This window comes from Alosa sapidissima, chromosome 7 (assembly GCF_018492685.1).
Source record: "Alosa sapidissima isolate fAloSap1 chromosome 7, fAloSap1.pri, whole genome shotgun sequence".
Classification (NCBI taxonomy): Eukaryota; Metazoa; Chordata; class Actinopteri; order Clupeiformes; family Clupeidae; genus Alosa; species Alosa sapidissima.
Window position 1 is genome coordinate 19,175,157 of NC_055963.1, and position 18,099 is coordinate 19,193,255.

At 42.3% G+C, this 18,099-nt stretch overlaps 1 protein-coding gene across 2 annotated transcripts in view; it reads left to right on the top strand.

Moving 5' to 3' along the window:
* Positions 1 to 11,965, top strand: part of ephb2a (eph receptor B2a) — a 52,962-nt gene extending 40,997 nt beyond the window's left edge. Inside the window, exons 7-16 of one of the 2 annotated variants that reach the window (XM_042099124.1) lie at positions 179 to 341; positions 1,716 to 1,824; positions 2,174 to 2,238; positions 3,343 to 3,465; positions 3,829 to 4,076; positions 5,283 to 5,498; positions 5,706 to 5,855; positions 6,215 to 6,408; positions 7,615 to 7,770; positions 11,807 to 11,965. In XM_042099124.1, coding sequence (XP_041955058.1) covers positions 179 to 341; positions 1,716 to 1,824; positions 2,174 to 2,238; positions 3,343 to 3,465; positions 3,829 to 4,076; positions 5,283 to 5,498; positions 5,706 to 5,855; positions 6,215 to 6,408; positions 7,615 to 7,770; positions 11,807 to 11,915 — 1,533 coding nt within the window. In that variant the 3' untranslated portion in view covers positions 11,916 to 11,965. The remainder of the gene's footprint in view (positions 1 to 178; positions 342 to 1,715; positions 1,825 to 2,173; positions 2,239 to 3,342; positions 3,466 to 3,828; positions 4,077 to 5,282; positions 5,499 to 5,705; positions 5,856 to 6,214; positions 6,409 to 7,614; positions 7,771 to 11,806) is intronic. The other variant, XM_042099125.1, reaches the window with a different exon arrangement.
* The last annotated feature ends 6,134 nt before the right edge of the window (positions 11,966 to 18,099 follow it).

An 18,099-nucleotide genomic window follows, 5' to 3' on the forward strand; every position in this document is an offset into this window, starting at 1 on the left:
TACACACACACACACACACACACACACACACACACACACACACACACATACACATGCACAGCTTTTCCCCCTAAGTCTGAATCTCATAATTTTCTTTATTAACAACACTACTGGCACCTGTGTATTTGTGTACATAACCTGAGGTATATTAGCAGTAACAGTAACACTGTTCCCTCAGAACCTGGCCGAGGTGAACTCCTCCACCATGAGGAGTCAGACGAACACGGCAGTCATCCGCGGCCTGAAGTCCGCCACCATCTACGTGTTTCAGGTGCGGGCCAGGACCGTGGCCGGCTTCGGACGCTTCAGTGGAAAAATGTACTTCCAGACCATGACCGAAGGTTTGAGAACTTCTCCAGAAACTCTCTCTTTTATTAGCCTCAATAATACAGTATGTGCACTGTGAAAGACCAATACAGTGTAATGGTCCTTGACAAAGTAGTTAAGTTGCCAAATGTTGCTGGAGAAGAAATGAAAAAATAATTGTTTAAACTAATGACGCATTGTAAGTGCACATGGAAGGGAAGTGCACAGTCAGACACCAACTGCAGGCAGAGCCCACAGCTTGACCAGACATTAGCCACTGATCCTCTGCCAGACATCAGTGAGTCACTCAGATGGAGAGAGGGTCGATAGATCAGGTTGCCAAACCCACAGCTCAACACCAGAACCCATGCCAGCCCCAGACCCATATGCCCATCTCTTTTCCTGCTCCACTCAAAGCCTGTGACAGGGCACTGGTGCAGTGTTTGGCATTCAGGTTGCTGTATTCAGGAGTCTAGGCAGAGGTGTTGATATGTAAAAAGGAGAAAGAGGCTTTTGTATGCACTTGTCATACTCTCCTGATGCATTTGGCGTGATTCATAAATATGACATTGACTGTGTGTGTGTGTGTGTGTGTGTGTGTGTGTGTGGGTGTGATGTTTCTTTTACCCTTGAAACTGTCAAACCCATGAACGATTGCTTAACTGCTTAAAGGGGAACTATGCAGTTTTTTTTTTTTATCTTAATTCACCTTAACTTAACAGCTTCGGGGTCATTGGAATGGTTATGACTTTTTTCGGGTTTAAAGGTGGCGGTCTCGCTTCCCCCTAGCGTCTGTGAACGGAAAAACCAGCCATGCCACTTTCGTCCGGAGTGTTGTAAAATATATACTCTGAAGCTGTAGGGGGAGCTCTGTAGAGAAAACTGCGGGCAAAAAGCGAGCGAAGAAATTGCCTAAACTGCATAATTCCCCTTTAAAGGAACCGTATGTAAGAAAAATATTTCAATTAATCATAAAATGGCCCTGATATGTCACTAGACATTAAGAAATCATGTTCATTTCAAATACTTATATCACTGACAACAGTAGTCCGGCCAGGATATTGTCATTTAAAAAGTGAAGTTGCAGCCCTCAACTGATGTTGATGTTTTGTTTTGTAATTGTCATGTTGTGTTTTGGCCTGATGCGCCACCCTCCACCTATCTACTAATCACGAAGTCAGTAGTGTTTCGCCATCAGGGTTGGCAACCTCGAGTCAGGGGGGAGGGGGAGGGGATACATCGCTCTTCAGTATTTTGAAAGTGATTGCAGTACCAGTTTTGGCCACAATCTTACATATGGTTCCTTTAAATCTGTTTGACTATTCCGAAAATGGGATCGGTAATGAAACCTGACGAGACCATAATGTGCAATCAAATAAAGTATTGAAAATACGTGTGCACTTCCACAGAGGAGTACAACACTAGTCTGCAAGAGAAGTTGCCTCTCATCATCGGGTCGGCGGCCGCAGGCGTCGTTTTTCTCATAGCCATCGTTGTTGTCATCATTGTGTGCAATAGGTGAGTCAATGTTGTCTCTCTCTTTCTTTCTCTGTTTCTGTTTCTTTCTCTCTCTCTCTCTCTCTCTAGCCTCCCCCTCACTCATATAAAAAATGTAGCCCACATGCATTTTTAAGGCCTGCCTAAGATGCTGGCATGCTGAATCACACCTTACCACCACAAATGATAGTGTGCCTTCCTCCAGCCGTGGATGGCTGCTCAACATGTTGTGTTTGTGTGTGTGTGTGTGTTTGTGTGTGTGTGTGTGTGTGTGTGTGTGTGTGTGTGTGTGTGTGTGTGTGTGTGTGTGTGTGTGTGTGTGTGTGTGTGTGTGTGTGTGTGCGTGTGTGTGTGTTTCTCCCTTCTCCAGGAGGAGCAGTGACAGGACTGAGTCGGAGTACACAGACAAACTACAGCACTACACCAGTGGCCACAGTGAGTAATCAGGCCTGTGGCCACCTCTGCCTACTCTTCCCCTCTCCTCTCCTCTCCACTCCCCTCCACTCCCCTCCTCTCCTCTCCTCTCCTCTCCTCTCCTCTCCCCTCCCCTCCCCTCCTCTCCCCTCTCCTCTCCTCTCCTCTCCTCTCCTCTCCTCTCCTCTCCCCTCCCCTCCCCTACTCTCCTCTCCTCTCCTGTCTTGTCCTCCTCTTCCCTCTCCTCCTCTCCTCTCCTCTCCTCTCCTCTCCTCTCCTCTCCTCTCCACTCCCCTCCTCTCCCCTCCTCTCCTCTCCTCTCCTCTCCTCTCCTCTCCCCTACTCTCCTCTCCTCTCCTGTCTTGTCCTCCTCTCCCCTCCCCTCCTCTCCTGTCCTCTCCTGTCTTGTCCTCCTCTTCCCTCTCCTCCTCTCCTCCTCTCCTCCCCTCACCTCCTCTCGTTTCCTCTGGCTTTTCCTCTCCTCTTTCCTTGTCTTGTCTTTTCTCCTCTCCTACTCTCCTAATTTCCTCCTTTCTCCTCTCCTCCTCTCTCCTCCTCTCTCCTCTGTCCTCCTCTCTCCTCCTCTCCTTCCATCTCCTCTCCTCTCCTTCCGTCTCCTCTTCGTCCCCTCACCCTGTGACATGCCAGACGGCTCCATGTGACGTCCTCGTCCCCAGCGGGCTCCAGGCACAGAGATGTCGAAGAGTAGCTGACCCTGAGATTTCAGAACAGATTTCACAGCAGGGAATCAGCATGAAGGGTGGCCATCGAGTGTAGTCAGTTGGGCCATTTTTAACACACAGGGTGTTACTGAAAGCAAGTTTGAAAGAAACCTTGAGAATATTAAGGCATATGTGTGGTTCCCTATTCTACAATATATTTTTTGTATGTGATGATTTACAATTCAAAAACACAATTAAAACCATGTAACATAGCAAAAGTAACGCAATTTGTAAAGTGACAAGCTGTGTCATGATGGAATGGGATATGATCATGGAATGCAATATAAAAGCAAATGTCAAAACATTAAAAGTCAGTTGAGGAGCCAAGCCAAGCCAAGCAGATGCTAACAGATTGCTCACTGTGGACTTGGCAAGAACTGCATCTTGTGCTTTGCTTTCCAAGTGTCTCCAGGAATGAAGATCTACATCGACCCGTTTACTTACGAAGACCCCAATGAGGCAGTGCGCGAGTTTGCCAAAGAGATCGAGATGTCCTGTGTGAAGATTGAGGAGGTCATTGGTGCAGGTGGGGATCCCTTTACTGGAATAACATAGACATGTAGTCTTTGCATTTCTTATCCAATGTCTCAAATGAAATAAAAAATAAGAGAATATGAGAGATAGCATATTTTGTGTTTTTGTGATACAATCATATATCATATATTTAAATGTGTGTGCCACGGCAGAAATCTTAGCACCACCAAAATAAATTGAAATACCACCATCTGGCACTCTCACCATAAATAATGTCTGAATGTCCTGTCTCATTATCTCCAATGGACTGTCTCATTATCTCAGTGATAGCACATGTGGTGGCCATCAAGAAGGTAATGTCTGTTATCCATCTCTTTCTTTCTCCCTCCTCCTTTGCTCTTTCCCTCTCCTGCAGGTGAGTTTGGAGAGGTGTGCAGCGGGAACCTGAAGCTCCCGGGGAAGAGGGAGATCCTGGTGGCCATCAAGACGCTCAAGTCGGGCTACACGGACAAGCAGAGGCGGGACTTCCTGTCGGAGGCGAGCATCATGGGCCAGTTTGACCACCCCAACATCATCCACCTGGAGGGGGTGGTCACCAAGAGCAACCCTGTGATGATCATCACCGAGTTCATGGAGAACGGCTCCTTAGACTCCTTCCTCAGGGTGAGGATCTTTTTTTCTGACCTATCAGCGCCCCCTCATGGTGAAAGGCAGAAATAACCCCAATGGCATGATTATCCATCATGAAAACAAATATACACTTTCTCTGTAGCTGCTTTTAAATACTCAGATGTTCAAAGCCTCTAATTACCAAAGTTCCCTAATAGTATATGTTAGCTATACAATTAACAATGTAGAATTTAGTGTTGCTGCAGTATAGTACAATTTGAACGTGTGTTTCTCCTTTAAACAGACACAGCAGAGCACAGCTGTGTGCATCAGCAGAAATGCCAAATACAGCAGGAGTACTAACCAGTCTATATCTGGGTACTTGAGCTGCATTTTCAAGCAGTCATCACTCCAGCAACTCCATGTATGGAACCCTGTGTGTGTACATGTTGTGTAGCAGGCTGTGTGAGTGTGTGTGTGTATGTGTGTGTGTGTGTGTGTGTGTGTGTGTGTGTGTGTGTGTGTGTGTGTGTGTGTGTGTGTGTGTGTGTGTGTGTGTGTGTGTGTGTGTGAGTGTGTCTGCGCCTGTGGCTTGGGCCCAGCTGTGTGCAGCTGGAAGCAAAGCTGGATCAGAGGAGTGTGTGCGTCCAGATGAGCAGCCCGAAAGGGGTGTGAATGAATTCACACCACGGCGCTCGGCTCCTCACGGCGCGAGTATAGGGCCAATGCCAGGAGAGCTGTAAATGACTTAGCTCCTGGGTCTTTTCAAAGGATATGTTGTAAATGTGTTCCACATTTTCCATATCCCCTTTGAACAACACCAACTGTGGGTGGGAATGCAGCTCTGAGGGCATTTTTTCATAGGAATGAATATCCTATAATTTACTTCATGAAACCCTTTTTTTAGCAGAGCTACTGAATATAAATTGTAGGTCAGAATGCGATGAATATTGGAGCTTTAAATGGACGTCTTCAAGGACATGGCAATAATGTTGTTTTATATCACACATATCTCCACTTTATGTAGCCACACAGCAGATAGGAACAGTTTGGCACTGTACACTGTAGGGAATGACCTAGTTCTTTGTCGATTTGTCTTTATATTAGTATTGAGCTTATGAATCTTTTCCAAGCTCAATACTAATATATGAATACCAGCTTGCAGATTGGCACCAAGCTGTGCTGTTCTCACTCAGTGAGGGTTACGGTGTAATTACAGAATATTGCCTGGTAAACTCTTATGAAAATGGCTCTTTTCAGCAAAACGATGGGCAATTCACCGTGATCCAGCTCGTGGGCATGATGCGTGGCATTGCGGCGGGCATGAAGTACCTGTGCGACATGAACTACGTGCACCGGGACCTGGCCGCCCGCAACATCCTGGTCAACAGCAACCTGGTGTGCAAGGTGTCCGACTTCGGACTCTCGCGGTTCCTGGAGGACGACACGTCTGACCCGACCTACACGAGTGCGCTGGTGAGTTGGGTGGTGGCGGTGGTGGCATGGATGGTGTTCTATGTGTACAGCAGTGCTGTATGCGGGGTGGTAATTATATAAACAGCCCCTGGGGCAGAATTCATCTCCTCCTCCTGCTGCCCAGTGTGTGTGTGTGCGTGTTGTGTGTGTGTGTGTGTGTGTGTGTGTCGTCCTTCCCCTCGGCTGACCATGTCTCTCTCCTCGCAGGGAGGGAAAATCCCCATCAGATGGACAGCCCCCGAGGCCATCCAGTACAGGAAGTTCACCTCCTCCAGTGATGTGTGGAGCTACGGCATCGTCATGTGGGAAGTGATGTCATATGGAGAGAGGCCTTACTGGGACATGAGCAATCAAGATGTAGGTTCCTCTCCATCATATCATCCTACTGACTATATGGATTCACTAGATTTAATACAATATATCACCTTAATATCCCTACAATGCTGAAAAGCCAAAGCCACAAATACTGTTTGTTATTATACTAATTTACAATGCATTCATATTCCCTAATATATTTTATATTAATCTCTATGAATCTCAATATAATATCTTTATTCAATATTTAATCTGCTTCTGAATACACTACTATTTTCATGGTTGTGTCATAGTGTGTGCCGCTGCTATATGTTACACTGCCATAATATCAAAGCCAATACAACAGTTTATTACAGACGTTAAAAGCATTACAACCTCCAATCCTTCGGTGACCCGTTTAGGTCATCAATGCCATTGAGCAAGACTACAGGTTACCGCCCCCTATGGACTGTCCCACGGCATTGCACCAGCTCATGCTGGACTGCTGGCAGAAGGACCGCAACAACCGGCCCAAGTTCAGCCAGATCGTCAACACCTTGGACAAGATGATTCGTAACCCCAACAGCCTGAAAGCCATGACTCCACTCTCGTCAGGGTAAGACGTGCATCCCTCACACAGGAGAGAGAGGCATTGATGGCCAAAAACACCACAAACACCAAAGTGTTTCAAGCAAGTGCAATTTTGTTTGGAGTGTGCTTGAAAATGTCTTAATGTGGGCATATGGCCCCAAAGGCCTCTGTGAGGCAGACTCGTTGAGGTGCCAAGTTAGGCAGGATTACAGATGGTCTCAATTCAAGATGGGCATCAATGCTTATGTTCCCATTTAGAGATGGACAGTCTTACAGATGTTCCCATTTGAAGTTTTAAAGTGGGCCTCTAGTTTGTCACTAGTTAGAAGCTGAAGTAAGGGATCTGATCAGTAGGTCTTGCTTAATAAGGAACTTTTAATAAGGAAAATAATACTATAACTCATTTATCGTATTGTACATAGAGGGCATAAGGCATTGTAGTTATTCTACATTCTATATATTCTATATGTTTCATATACTGTACATGTCTTTATTGAAAACAAGTTGGCGCGACTGGCTGGGGCACCTGCACCACACACCGGCGACTCGGGTTCGATTCCCACCCTGTGGTCCTTTCTCTGTGTGGACTCTCTCTCCCACTCTTCCTGTCATTCTCCACTGTCCTATCTGATTAAAGCCATAAAAAGCCCAAATATATATATACATATAAAAGAAAGAAAACAAGTTGAAACCATTACTGATGAATAGGCCAGGCCACATAACCTGCCTTTTTCTGCTTTTTACTCACTGGTCAGCTTCTATATGAAGTGAAAGTGTGAAGTGAAATGCTGAATCATTATTCTCATAACTTCAGTTTTTATTGATTCCTTTCAAGCTTATCAGATCTCAAGCGCATGCCCTTTTGTCCTCACGCCATATTTTGCTGTCCCGACGCTGCAAGTTTTCTAATGTGAAATCTTGGCCCTTCTCTGTGGTGATTCATCTTGTTACATCTCTCTCTCTCTCTCTCTCTCTCTCTCTCTCTCTCTCTCTCTCTCTCTATCTCTCTCTCTCTCTTTCGCTCTCTCTGTCTGTCTTTCCCTCCCTCTCTTGTTTTCTTGGTGTTTATCCATTTCTCTCTCTCTGTCTCTATCTCTTTCTCTCTCTCTCTCTCTTGGTCTACCTCTCTATCTCTGTCTTTCTCTCCCTGTTTTACATCTATCTATCCTTTTTGTCTCTCCCTCTTCATCTCCCCCTCTTCATCTCTCTCTCTCTCTCTGGCCCGATGCAGTGCCCATCTACCTCTGCTGGACCGCTCCATGCCAGACTTCTCCAGCTTCAGCACCGTGGATGAGTGGCTGGACGCCATCAAGATGGGCCAGTACAAAGAGAGCTTTGTCAACGCGGACTATATCACCTTCGAGGCCGTCTCCCAAATGACCATGGAGTAAGAAACACTCGCTGCTTGTGACCTTCACAACACTGTCACTGGACGCTGTCAGGCAACACTGTAGCAGACATTATATCAGGCAACTTCCTACCATTAGATTGTATTGAATAGCCATGCTTTATATAGCTTGATATAGGTTAGGGTTAGACCATATAACTTGCCTTTTGTATATTACAACTACAAAATGAAGTTTATAGCAATATATATACTAATAGCAACAGTAGATAACAGAAAATACTTTGGACAGACACAAACAAGGGTTAGGGTTAGGAGGACCGAGAATAGGGTTAGGTCAGGAGGAGCTTTGAGTTTCAATGTTCTGTCAAAAACTGAGCATCAGTGTGTTACACAGTACTTAGTGTATAATTACAATAGTACAGGGGTGTATAAAGTGTATCTAAAGTCACTTATTTAAGATAGAGATAGAAGGGGTGTATAAAGTGATATCTAAAGTCATATCTCTATCTTAAACATAAACCAAAACAGCAGACTTTTTTCTTGAATTTGTCATGTCATGTAAATGATACATATTTACTCTCTTTTGACTAACACTGAATACTAATTTGATTTATTAGTCATTTGATCCATAACCATTTCTTAATTTCTTGTCAACAACCCCAAGCCTTTTTACTTGTAGAATCTACAAAATCTACAGCACAGATGCATGCTTTCATTTTGGCTGAAATATTTGTCGCTACTGTTTGCTAATAGTAGGGGGGCCTATGTGTCTAATTTGGGGGCTTGTGGGATTCGCATGTTCATTTTTGGAGAGTATTATATCTTTGTTCTAGGGGTTCTTAAGAGTAACAAAAAACATGTCTCCATTTTTTTTGAAGGTTTTGAAGGACCCAAATCAAAGAACAAATTCAGAAAAGGTCAAATTTGGTGTTTTGTCCATAAACCTCACATTGCTGGTATTATAGCATAGGGTTTGGTGCCAAAAAGCAAAGATATTCTACAAGGTAGTGTGCAAAAGTGGACCACATAAACAATACAACATTATAAAACATTTTTTCAGCTAAAGTCTGTAAGGCCTTCCGAAGCCTATGTAAGTGTGAAGAAAATAAAGGGTAAAGGATCAGCTAGACAAACAGACAGGTGTGTGTGTGTGTGTAAGAGAGAGAAAGAGAAAGAGAGACACTACCAGCATGGACGGATTATGAACTTTCAGGCCCCTGGGCCCAGATGTATTAAGGGCCCCCCACTAATTGTTGCGGGGGACATTTTTTGCATTTATTTGATGTGATTTCCTGTATTCTGGTGCATTTTGGGGATGGCCAATACTTTATTTCAATCAGATTCATAGCCTATGTGTTGATATGATGTGTTGATATTGAGGCAATGATTCCATGCAATGGCTATGCCCTCTGACTCCTTGGGCCTCTGGGTTTGGGCCCGGTAGGCCCGTGCAGTAATCCATCCCTGACTACCAGTGACAGTTGGCTGTTGATAGCTGGCAGTGATAGAATTTAGAATATCGAATAACTTGAAGCACATAGTGCTCTGTTCTTCATGGTTGGTGATATTAGTGACCTTCTAGCCTTCTACATTTGAGCAAGCACATTTTCATAGTTCATGATGGCACAGTCTAGTTTCTGAGGTGTGTCTTTCTGTTAGTCAGGTGATGGCACACATATTCTAAAAGAAACAGATTTTGGGCTATGTATCCAGTGGCAGATATGTGTGGACTGGTGAATAACCCATCACTAGAGACATGCCAAATTTCTTGTTTTTGTCCATGAGAGAGTATGGAAATGGGTATCACAGATCAGCCAACGATTACATTGTTACAGTGCAGTTATTTTACAACAGAACAAAGCAGTTTGGCACAGGAACTGCTACAAATCCACCTGTAACAGTGAGCATCTGCAGCATGCTAAGATTCACTACTAGAAATCATGTGAAGCAGGCCGGACTCAGTGTCTTCAGAAAAGACACGGTAGACCATCTTCTGAACCTGCAGCAACACCTGCAACTGCATCAAGTCCATCTAGAGGGACACTTGTTCAGCAGCAGCTGCTGCCAGCATAGATAAGTGCTTCTTCTGTCAGAAGCAGACAACAGAACGTCTTCATGAGGTGTCCTCTTTCAATGCAGGCAACCAACCAAGAACTATAAGTACTATTTTGAAGTCAATGACTTTTAACAGGTAGCCAGTGTAAAGATGCTAGGATGGGGGAAATATGTTCATATATTGTGTGTGTGTGAGCAGCTGCATTTTGTATAAGCTGTAAGCTCTTTAGACAGGTATTATTACAGCCAGCATAATAGCATTGCAATAGCATTGCAATAGTCTATCCTTGAGATGACAAAACATTAATTTCTCGGCATCTGGTAAGGATAAGGACTTCCTTATCTTTGAAATGTTCCTTAAATGGTAAAATTAAGTTTTGGTGATCTGTTCTATGTGATTACTTAGTGCTAGGTCCTGGTCAATTATAACTCCTAGGTTTTTAACACTTGTGGATGAGGTCAGTGGAAGATCACTATATGTAGCCTGTGATGTGGATAGGATATCCCTCATCTTTTTAGAACCTAAAACTGACTTCTGTTTTATCTGAGTTCAAAAGCAGGAAATTATTTGTCATCCATGTCTTTATATCTCTTATAAGTTTGGCTAACGGTGTTAAGTCATCAGGTTTTATGGAGAGGTATAGTTATGTATCATCTGCTAAACAACAGGGGGCTCAGTACTGAGCCTTGAGGCACTCCACATTTTACCATAATCTGGGTAGATGGTTTATTATGGACCTGTACAAATTGTTGCCGCTTAGGAAGGTATAATCTAAACCAGTGTTTTTCGACCTTTTTTGTGCCACGGCACACTTTTGACACTTAAAATGTCCCACGGCACACTAACACACTAATCCTGTGTGAAGAAAAAATAAACATACCAAAATTTCAAATAATACACAGAAACCTTATTATGGCTTCTATGCAAGACCTGCTCAATATAACAAGCACCCTCTGTTTCAGTTGTAGGTGACTATATCTAATTTAATTGTTGTTTTGAACTGGATATGTGATGATTCTGTGAATACTGGATATGGGGCCCCCGTTGTACAATGCCTGCATACCACAAATAGTGCAATCATGCAATCAATGAGAGTATGTGGTTATAAATTATTTGATGCAACAGTTGTTTTCTGGACCAGTGAGTGACATTTGGGTAATTTTCTGCGGCACACCTGATGATCTCTCACGGCACACTAGTGTGCCCCGGCACAGTGGTTGAAAAACACTGATCTAAACCAAGCGAGTGCTGAGTCTTTGATGCCTATCAAATTTTCAAGCCTAAGTAGTATGTCATTGTCTATGGTGTCAAAGGCAGCGCTGAGGTCCAGGAAGAGCAGTATCGATACAAGGCTAGGTTTTTTGAGGGAGGGCTTAATAACAGATGTCTTAAACGACTGCGGTACATGCCCTGATAGCATTGAATTATTTATAATCTAGAGCAAAACATTATCCAGGAAGGGGAGAGCAGTCTTAAGAAGGTGAGTAGGAATAGGGTCTAGTAGACTAGTTGTAGATTTTGATGAGGACATTGTGGAGGTGAGATCTAATATGTTGTGTATATGTAAATGAATTAAATGTTGTTTGAGGTCTCATCTGTGATTCTGTGATTTTGCTATCTTTCAGCAATGGAGTATGTGTATTTGGTGAAACTGATTGGTTATTGATCTTATCTCTAATTGTTTGACATACAATCATAATACTGACATACAATCATACTGTTAAAAATAAGAAAATAACTGTTTTGTGAACTTTATTCAACATAACCAGTGATTTAGGCGAAATGTATGGTGTTAATTATAGTGAAATATACAAATTCACAAAAATAGGGTTAAAACAGGTAAAAAAAATGGAGACATAATTTTTCTCCATGTTCAATAACCTCTAAAGACAGTCCAAACACTCTCCAAAAATTAATATTTCAATCCCACAGAAACCACATAGGCCCCCTGACTATAAGTGCTTTTGTTGGATGGGAACATCTGTCAGTATCTGATTCCCCAATCTCTCTCTCTCTCAGTGACATCACAAGAATCGGTGTGACGCTGGCTGGTCACCAGAAGAAGATCTTCAACAGTGTCCAGATGATGCGAGCACAGATGAACCAGATCCAGTCAGTGGAAGTCTAATGCACACACAGACAGACACACACTCACACTCTCTCTCTCTCTCTCTCTCTTCCTCTGTCTCTCTTGCTCTCTCTTTTTCTCTCTGTCTCCCTCTCTCTCTCACACACATACACAACACACACACACATACTCGTATAGGAAGGATGGAAGGACACCAGGTTTGTGCCCTCTGGATGGCTCTTCCTCCTCTTCTTCCTCCTCCACCCCTCTTTCTCTCAGACTGGCCTCCCGAGCCTCCCATTCCTGCAGTCCCCTGGACACTGCTCCTGTTAGGAGCTCCTTCACACCCCACCTGGCCTTCTCCATTTTCTCCACCAGCACCCTGTCCTACTTCCCCAACCTTGAGCTCCACAGCCACCAGCACAGACCAGACCAGACCAGGCGGACCACTCCGAGTCTGCCATACCCAGCGGCCAAATCAGTGACTGTCAACAAACAACAAAAGTCCTCAGAACTGTGAACCAGCTCACTGTCATAATTATTATTATTATTATTATTATTATTATTATTATTATTATTATTATTGGGTGTTACATGGAATCCCTCCTGGACAAGAAGAGCTAACTGTTTAAGAGACAATTGCACATTTTATGCGGAATTTGAACGTGAGTTACATTTGGTAATTTACCGGTAAATCTTATTCAAAATATGCATCTAAACTATTGTTTTTTCTTAAAGCACTTACATTTTTGTTTTCACATTTTCCTTTAGAACTTTTTAGAACATCCATCTAAATATGACACAGTCTTACACATATCAGAGGCACTTTGATTTCTCATGTCAGACATGCCTGCCAGTGCTTTGCAGTTTGAAAAATGTCTTTGGTTATTTTCATACTTTTCCTCCTTTCTCTTGACCCCTCTGATGTGACCATGTGTACCTTAATGGAGAAAGATGGCTGTTGCCACATCACCCCCCGTGGCTGTTTTTTGTCAAAAACGTTTAAACGGTCCCTTTATTTTATTTTTTTTATTTATTTTTGTTTTGTTTATGTTTTTGTGATGTTTGGGATAGTGCCATAGTGTGCGTAATATTCCCTCCATGACGGCGACTTTTGTCTTTCTTGTTAAGTAAGGGTGCTGTCAGTCTGGTACTAGATGCTAACGGCAGCTTGTGACGTTAAGGAGCAGGTGAGAAGGTGAAGAGTGACGTGAAGACACTTTATGAATCTTTTCTCGTTATTGTTTTGCTTTTTTGTTTGTTTTTCAAATCATCTTTTGATAACGACGCTTTGTGATTTTTAATACTGGAACCTGTCACATGATAAAAAAAAAAACAATGTCTTTTCTGGAGGTGTAGTTTAGAACAGTTGATCTGTACAGTTGCAAGACATGTCCGTTGTCTTGGTGTTATGTATTTAGCCTACAGTAATCTGTTTGTTATATTTGCTACAGCTCTTGTGCACACTATCCCTAGATGTGCATTTTGATGGCGTTTTATGGATCGAAGAATTTTTTTTTTTTTCCTTTTTTTTTGTCCTTGTTGTTTCAGCCGGTCCTCTTGGTTGAGCTTTTCAGAGTAGTCATGAGATGTGTGTGAATCGATCCAGTCTCCAAAACTGACTGGAATTAGAGGAACTTTAAAAACAAAACAAAAACCTGGTGTCCCAGTTTCTAATGAGTGTTAGCGTTGTTGGTCGCTCAGCCTCCCCAGCCTGCTGAGTCACGTTGCATACGAGTTGCATACTTCTTTTGAGTCACACACCATCACATGGGGCTAGCTGAAGCTCCACTGCTCCACCGAATCGTAACCCTCTCTGTGTGTCCCATCGTGAAACCTCCCCTCTCAATTGCCTGTCTTTGCCTATCTGGATGACTCAAATGAAAAAGACCTACTATAGCTTAGTAGAGCTATAACATCCACAAACTTGGAGTAGTGGAGAGGCCATTGTCTGTCAGAGCACTGCCCTCCAGTGGATTATCTTGGAAGCTCACAGCTGCACACTCTAAAATGTCTCTCTCATGACCTAAATAGACCTGGGCTGTGGACCAAATAACTCATGGTTCTCTGCGTCCATCCATCCAGCCATCCGTCACCACTGATCAGTCGTACGTCTCTGGCATCCTCTATTCATAGCGTACGTATGCCACTGACACAGACAACTCCTCAGATGAATGTGCTGGAGACGTTTCGTGCACTTAGATAGATAGATAGATAGATAGATAGATAGATAGATAGATACTTTATTGATCCCCAAGGGGAAATTCAAGAAAAGGAAATATGTGTCAAAGAAAGATTTGTATTTTTTTCCATTGATTAGGAAATGTTTATTTGGTCTGATGGCACCAAATACAGGTGCTCCTAGCCATCCACACTGTAATGGAGGACTGAGTGCTGAGAAAAAAATCACTGTGGTACCTTTTCATGATATTTGTAATAATCAGTACTAGTCTGCTGGCCATATTGTTTTGACATGCTTCCAAGAATTGATCTGATTTTGATGACTGATAAATTGAGTTGCAGTATTTTTGGGGTTGCAAGTCTTACCAGCGAAAATGAGCATCTTTGGCCAAGATGTTGATGAGAAGCTGAAAATGAACTTCGCCATTCTGTTTTCAGTTGAAGGGATTTTTGTCCATGTGGGCAGTTTGGTGCATTCGCATGGTGCATTTGCAATATCTAAAATATGCTTATGTGCAGTTTGTCCTTTTCACCCAACAACTGGAACACTAATGTAATATTACTTTTGCCATTGTGTTTATATTTATTATGTGTTGCTGTGTTCAACGTCTCATTGGCATTTTTGGGATACAAATACCTCTGACTGTCAGTTTGACCATTGTTTTTGTAGCCCACAAGCATTCACACTTGAAAAGTTGTTAGAATGCTTGCTAGAATGACTTTGGGTTCTGTTTGCTTTGTATTTTGCTACCACAAACACAATTTTACATGAACAAATATGTTGGGAATTGCATGCAAAGATCTCAAGTCATTGCACCTCAGACCCATAGGTTACTGCGAGATAAATGTGCATTTGGAATTAAATGTGTTCATTCAAATGTGGAAATCACATGACATGTCTCCATTTGGGAACATTTCCAGATTATTTTTGTTTCATTTTTATGAGGGAATGTAAAATAGTTCAGATTTCTGAAAGCCCTTTACAAAAAAGTTGACCTTTTTAATTTGTTAAATATCAGAGAGACATTGTGTTTGGTTTGTACATTCAGGAACTGCATACTGTATGAGTCTGAGAATGCAGTGATAATCCAATGACAAACAAACTTCCTGGAAATGTTTACGGACTTCTTATTTTCATGTTTCTTCTCCGGGAATGATGTGTTGTGCTATGCCTGTAAGATAGAGGTCTGATGCAGTTTTGGCATCCTGATGGTGAATAACAAAAAATCCACCTTTCTGGTTTGATATGTGAACTATCTATGTTTAATCCACAGCAAAATAGGGTTATTGTTTCTTGTAATGTAGCATACATCTTTCATTTTGTTGCTGTACAAAAAAAAGAAAGAAGAAAAAAAAAAACAACACACCCAGAGGTGTCTCAATAGCTCTGTGAGCTAATGAACTTAACGAAACCAGTCTGAAAACATTGTGCCATATGTGCAACATGGACTCTGACACACAGTCATCCTGCGAATAGTATAACGCCTGCGATCATGGTTCTGAGGGACAGGTGTGTTTTTAGGGCCAGTGTCACTGGGCATACATCTCACGCTGTTCTACGTGATTAATCTGCACCGTGTCTTTAGCCTACTCCCCTCCATGAACTCCCGGTTCTAATCGGTCTTTCTCTCTCGCTAGCTACGCCACGCCCGTTGACTGTGCACGTGCAGCGTAGGCTGTTCAGACCACTGGGGTGCCGGCGAGACGTCCTGTATTCTGTATAAATGTACATTTGCTGTAACCCTGTGAATGATGTTACAATCAAAATTATTTGTAATATTGTTATTGGTTTATTTTCTAAAAAAAAGAAAGGAAGAGGAATGAAAGAAAAAGAAAGCCTGTTATGACTGTCCTCAATAAAAAGGAAACATTGAAGGTCATTTTGTCAACATTGAAGGTCATTTTGTCATTGAAGGCTTTTGATGTCTCAAAAGGACACTGTGAACCTCATCACCTGGTAATGTAACCAAATGAGGTAACAGTGGATTTCTAATGCACCCCACTTGGGGGCAGCACAAGCCAACATCCATTTGCCAAGGAGGCCAGCTTGTGATTTGCAAAATACATGTGAGACAGATGATGTTATTTAATAATGTAATATAGTTATGGAGACGGAATGAATGGGAATATTTAGACACTGCTTTCAGACACCATGGGTACTGAGGCTGATGAGGTGGATCCATTCTCCCCAGCTTTCATCAATAAACCTGTCAGTTTTTACTGCACAGCTCCCACTACACTGAACACATTTTTCTCTAAGGAATGAGAGGAAAAGAAAAGAGTCTGCACACTGGGCTGAATAACCAGAAGCAATAATGTGATGAATTTTAGATGCACTCTGGATGTAGGTTAGTTTGTCCTAGATGTCACATCAAAGATCAAATGTCACATTAAAATGTTGCAGCAGCGACTACTTAAGTGAGTGACATTTTTTCTCCTCGCATGAATATTTTCTCAGGGTGAACAAGTTTAGGTCTTAAAAAATGAGGACACAGGATTGGTATGAGGGCTGGCTTCTGATATGATTATAATGATGAGGGAAATCCAACTCAAAATCCTGTTATTCTATACATGAGTGTGTGAATGTGATGCTTATGTAAACACAAAAGCTTATATATAGATAGATAGATAGATAGATAAGCTTTTGTGTTTACAAAAGCATCACATTCACACACTCATGTATAGAATAACAGGATTATATGTATATATATATATATATATATATATAAAAATACAAATACACCTCTGGCTAGCCTGACCCAAAGCACGATACTGTGGTGCATGATTAAAAGGCCTTAAATTTGTTATGTCACAGTGACATTCACTTACTACTCGACTACCACTGCAAGTGGAATGTTGTCCACAATAATAATATGTGTTCTATGAGATGATGATTGAACTGCTCTGAATGGCAACATGTGAGCCTGTCTGAGAAGTTAGTTGGACAGAACAGATGTTTCTTTTAACTGTCCCCGGTGTGCGTGAGCAGGAGGAGGCTGGCAATCAAGGTTTTATTTGCAGGTTGTTTACTCCTCAATCATAATCTGTCTGTCTGGAATCTCTGCTTATATATCTGCTGTCTCCTCGAAAGTAAACAGGATGACCATGCATTTGGTAAAACAACCTCCACCGTCTGGCAACTTACAATGATGTCTGGTTAAATTATACCAAATATCTCTTACTTTTATCTTGTTAATCTCTCTTTCAATCTTTCTTCTTTCTCATATTCCTCCTCCTCTAACCTCATCCTCCTCTCTCTCTCTCTCTCTCTCTCTCTCTCTCTCTCTCTCTCTCTCTCATGTACTCTGTGCATTTGTTTCCATGCTGCTTGTCCCTTCATCCACTAGAACTGAGGTAAGTTTGGAGAGCAGGTGGAGGTAGGAACACATTGCATACATGTTGACTACTGTCACAATCTGCCTAATGCATTGTATTGGGAACTTTGGTTCTCCTCCAATTTTTTGGTGATTTAACAAAAAAACAAAAAAAGTTGAATATTATGCTCTTTATTTAATTTCTTTGTGCAATATACTGTTGGTTCACTATAGGGAAAGGGTTAGGGCTAGAAACCTCAACCTAGAAGAGGTTTTGACTCAAATATCACTGTTATGGCATTGTTACAACAGTCACTATATATTTCATTGGAAGAATCTTTATAAATACATGTATATTAAAAAGATACTGATAGCTCACTCCATTAACAAGTTCTGTTGCCTTTCTTTCTTTCTAATGGTCACACCACCAACAGGTCTAGGACAGCAGACATGCTTCCAAGCATGTTTTATTGCCTTCATAAATCATTGCTATTTTGGACTGAGTGCAGGCTAATAATACCATTTAATGTATTTTCTACAGTGTGTTGACTTTATATTCTTTTCTAAGCACCTAGCATCTAGCATCTATTATGTGCCCATCACCGACAGTCATTCAGCTCTTGTATGTTTCAATCCACTGCTAAGTACTACATGCCGAGTTCTTGCAGTTCTACCTGGTACAGTCTATTACTTTGCAGGCAAACATTAATCTCCAGCTTTACCAGGAGAACTCAGCCCACTATGCACTT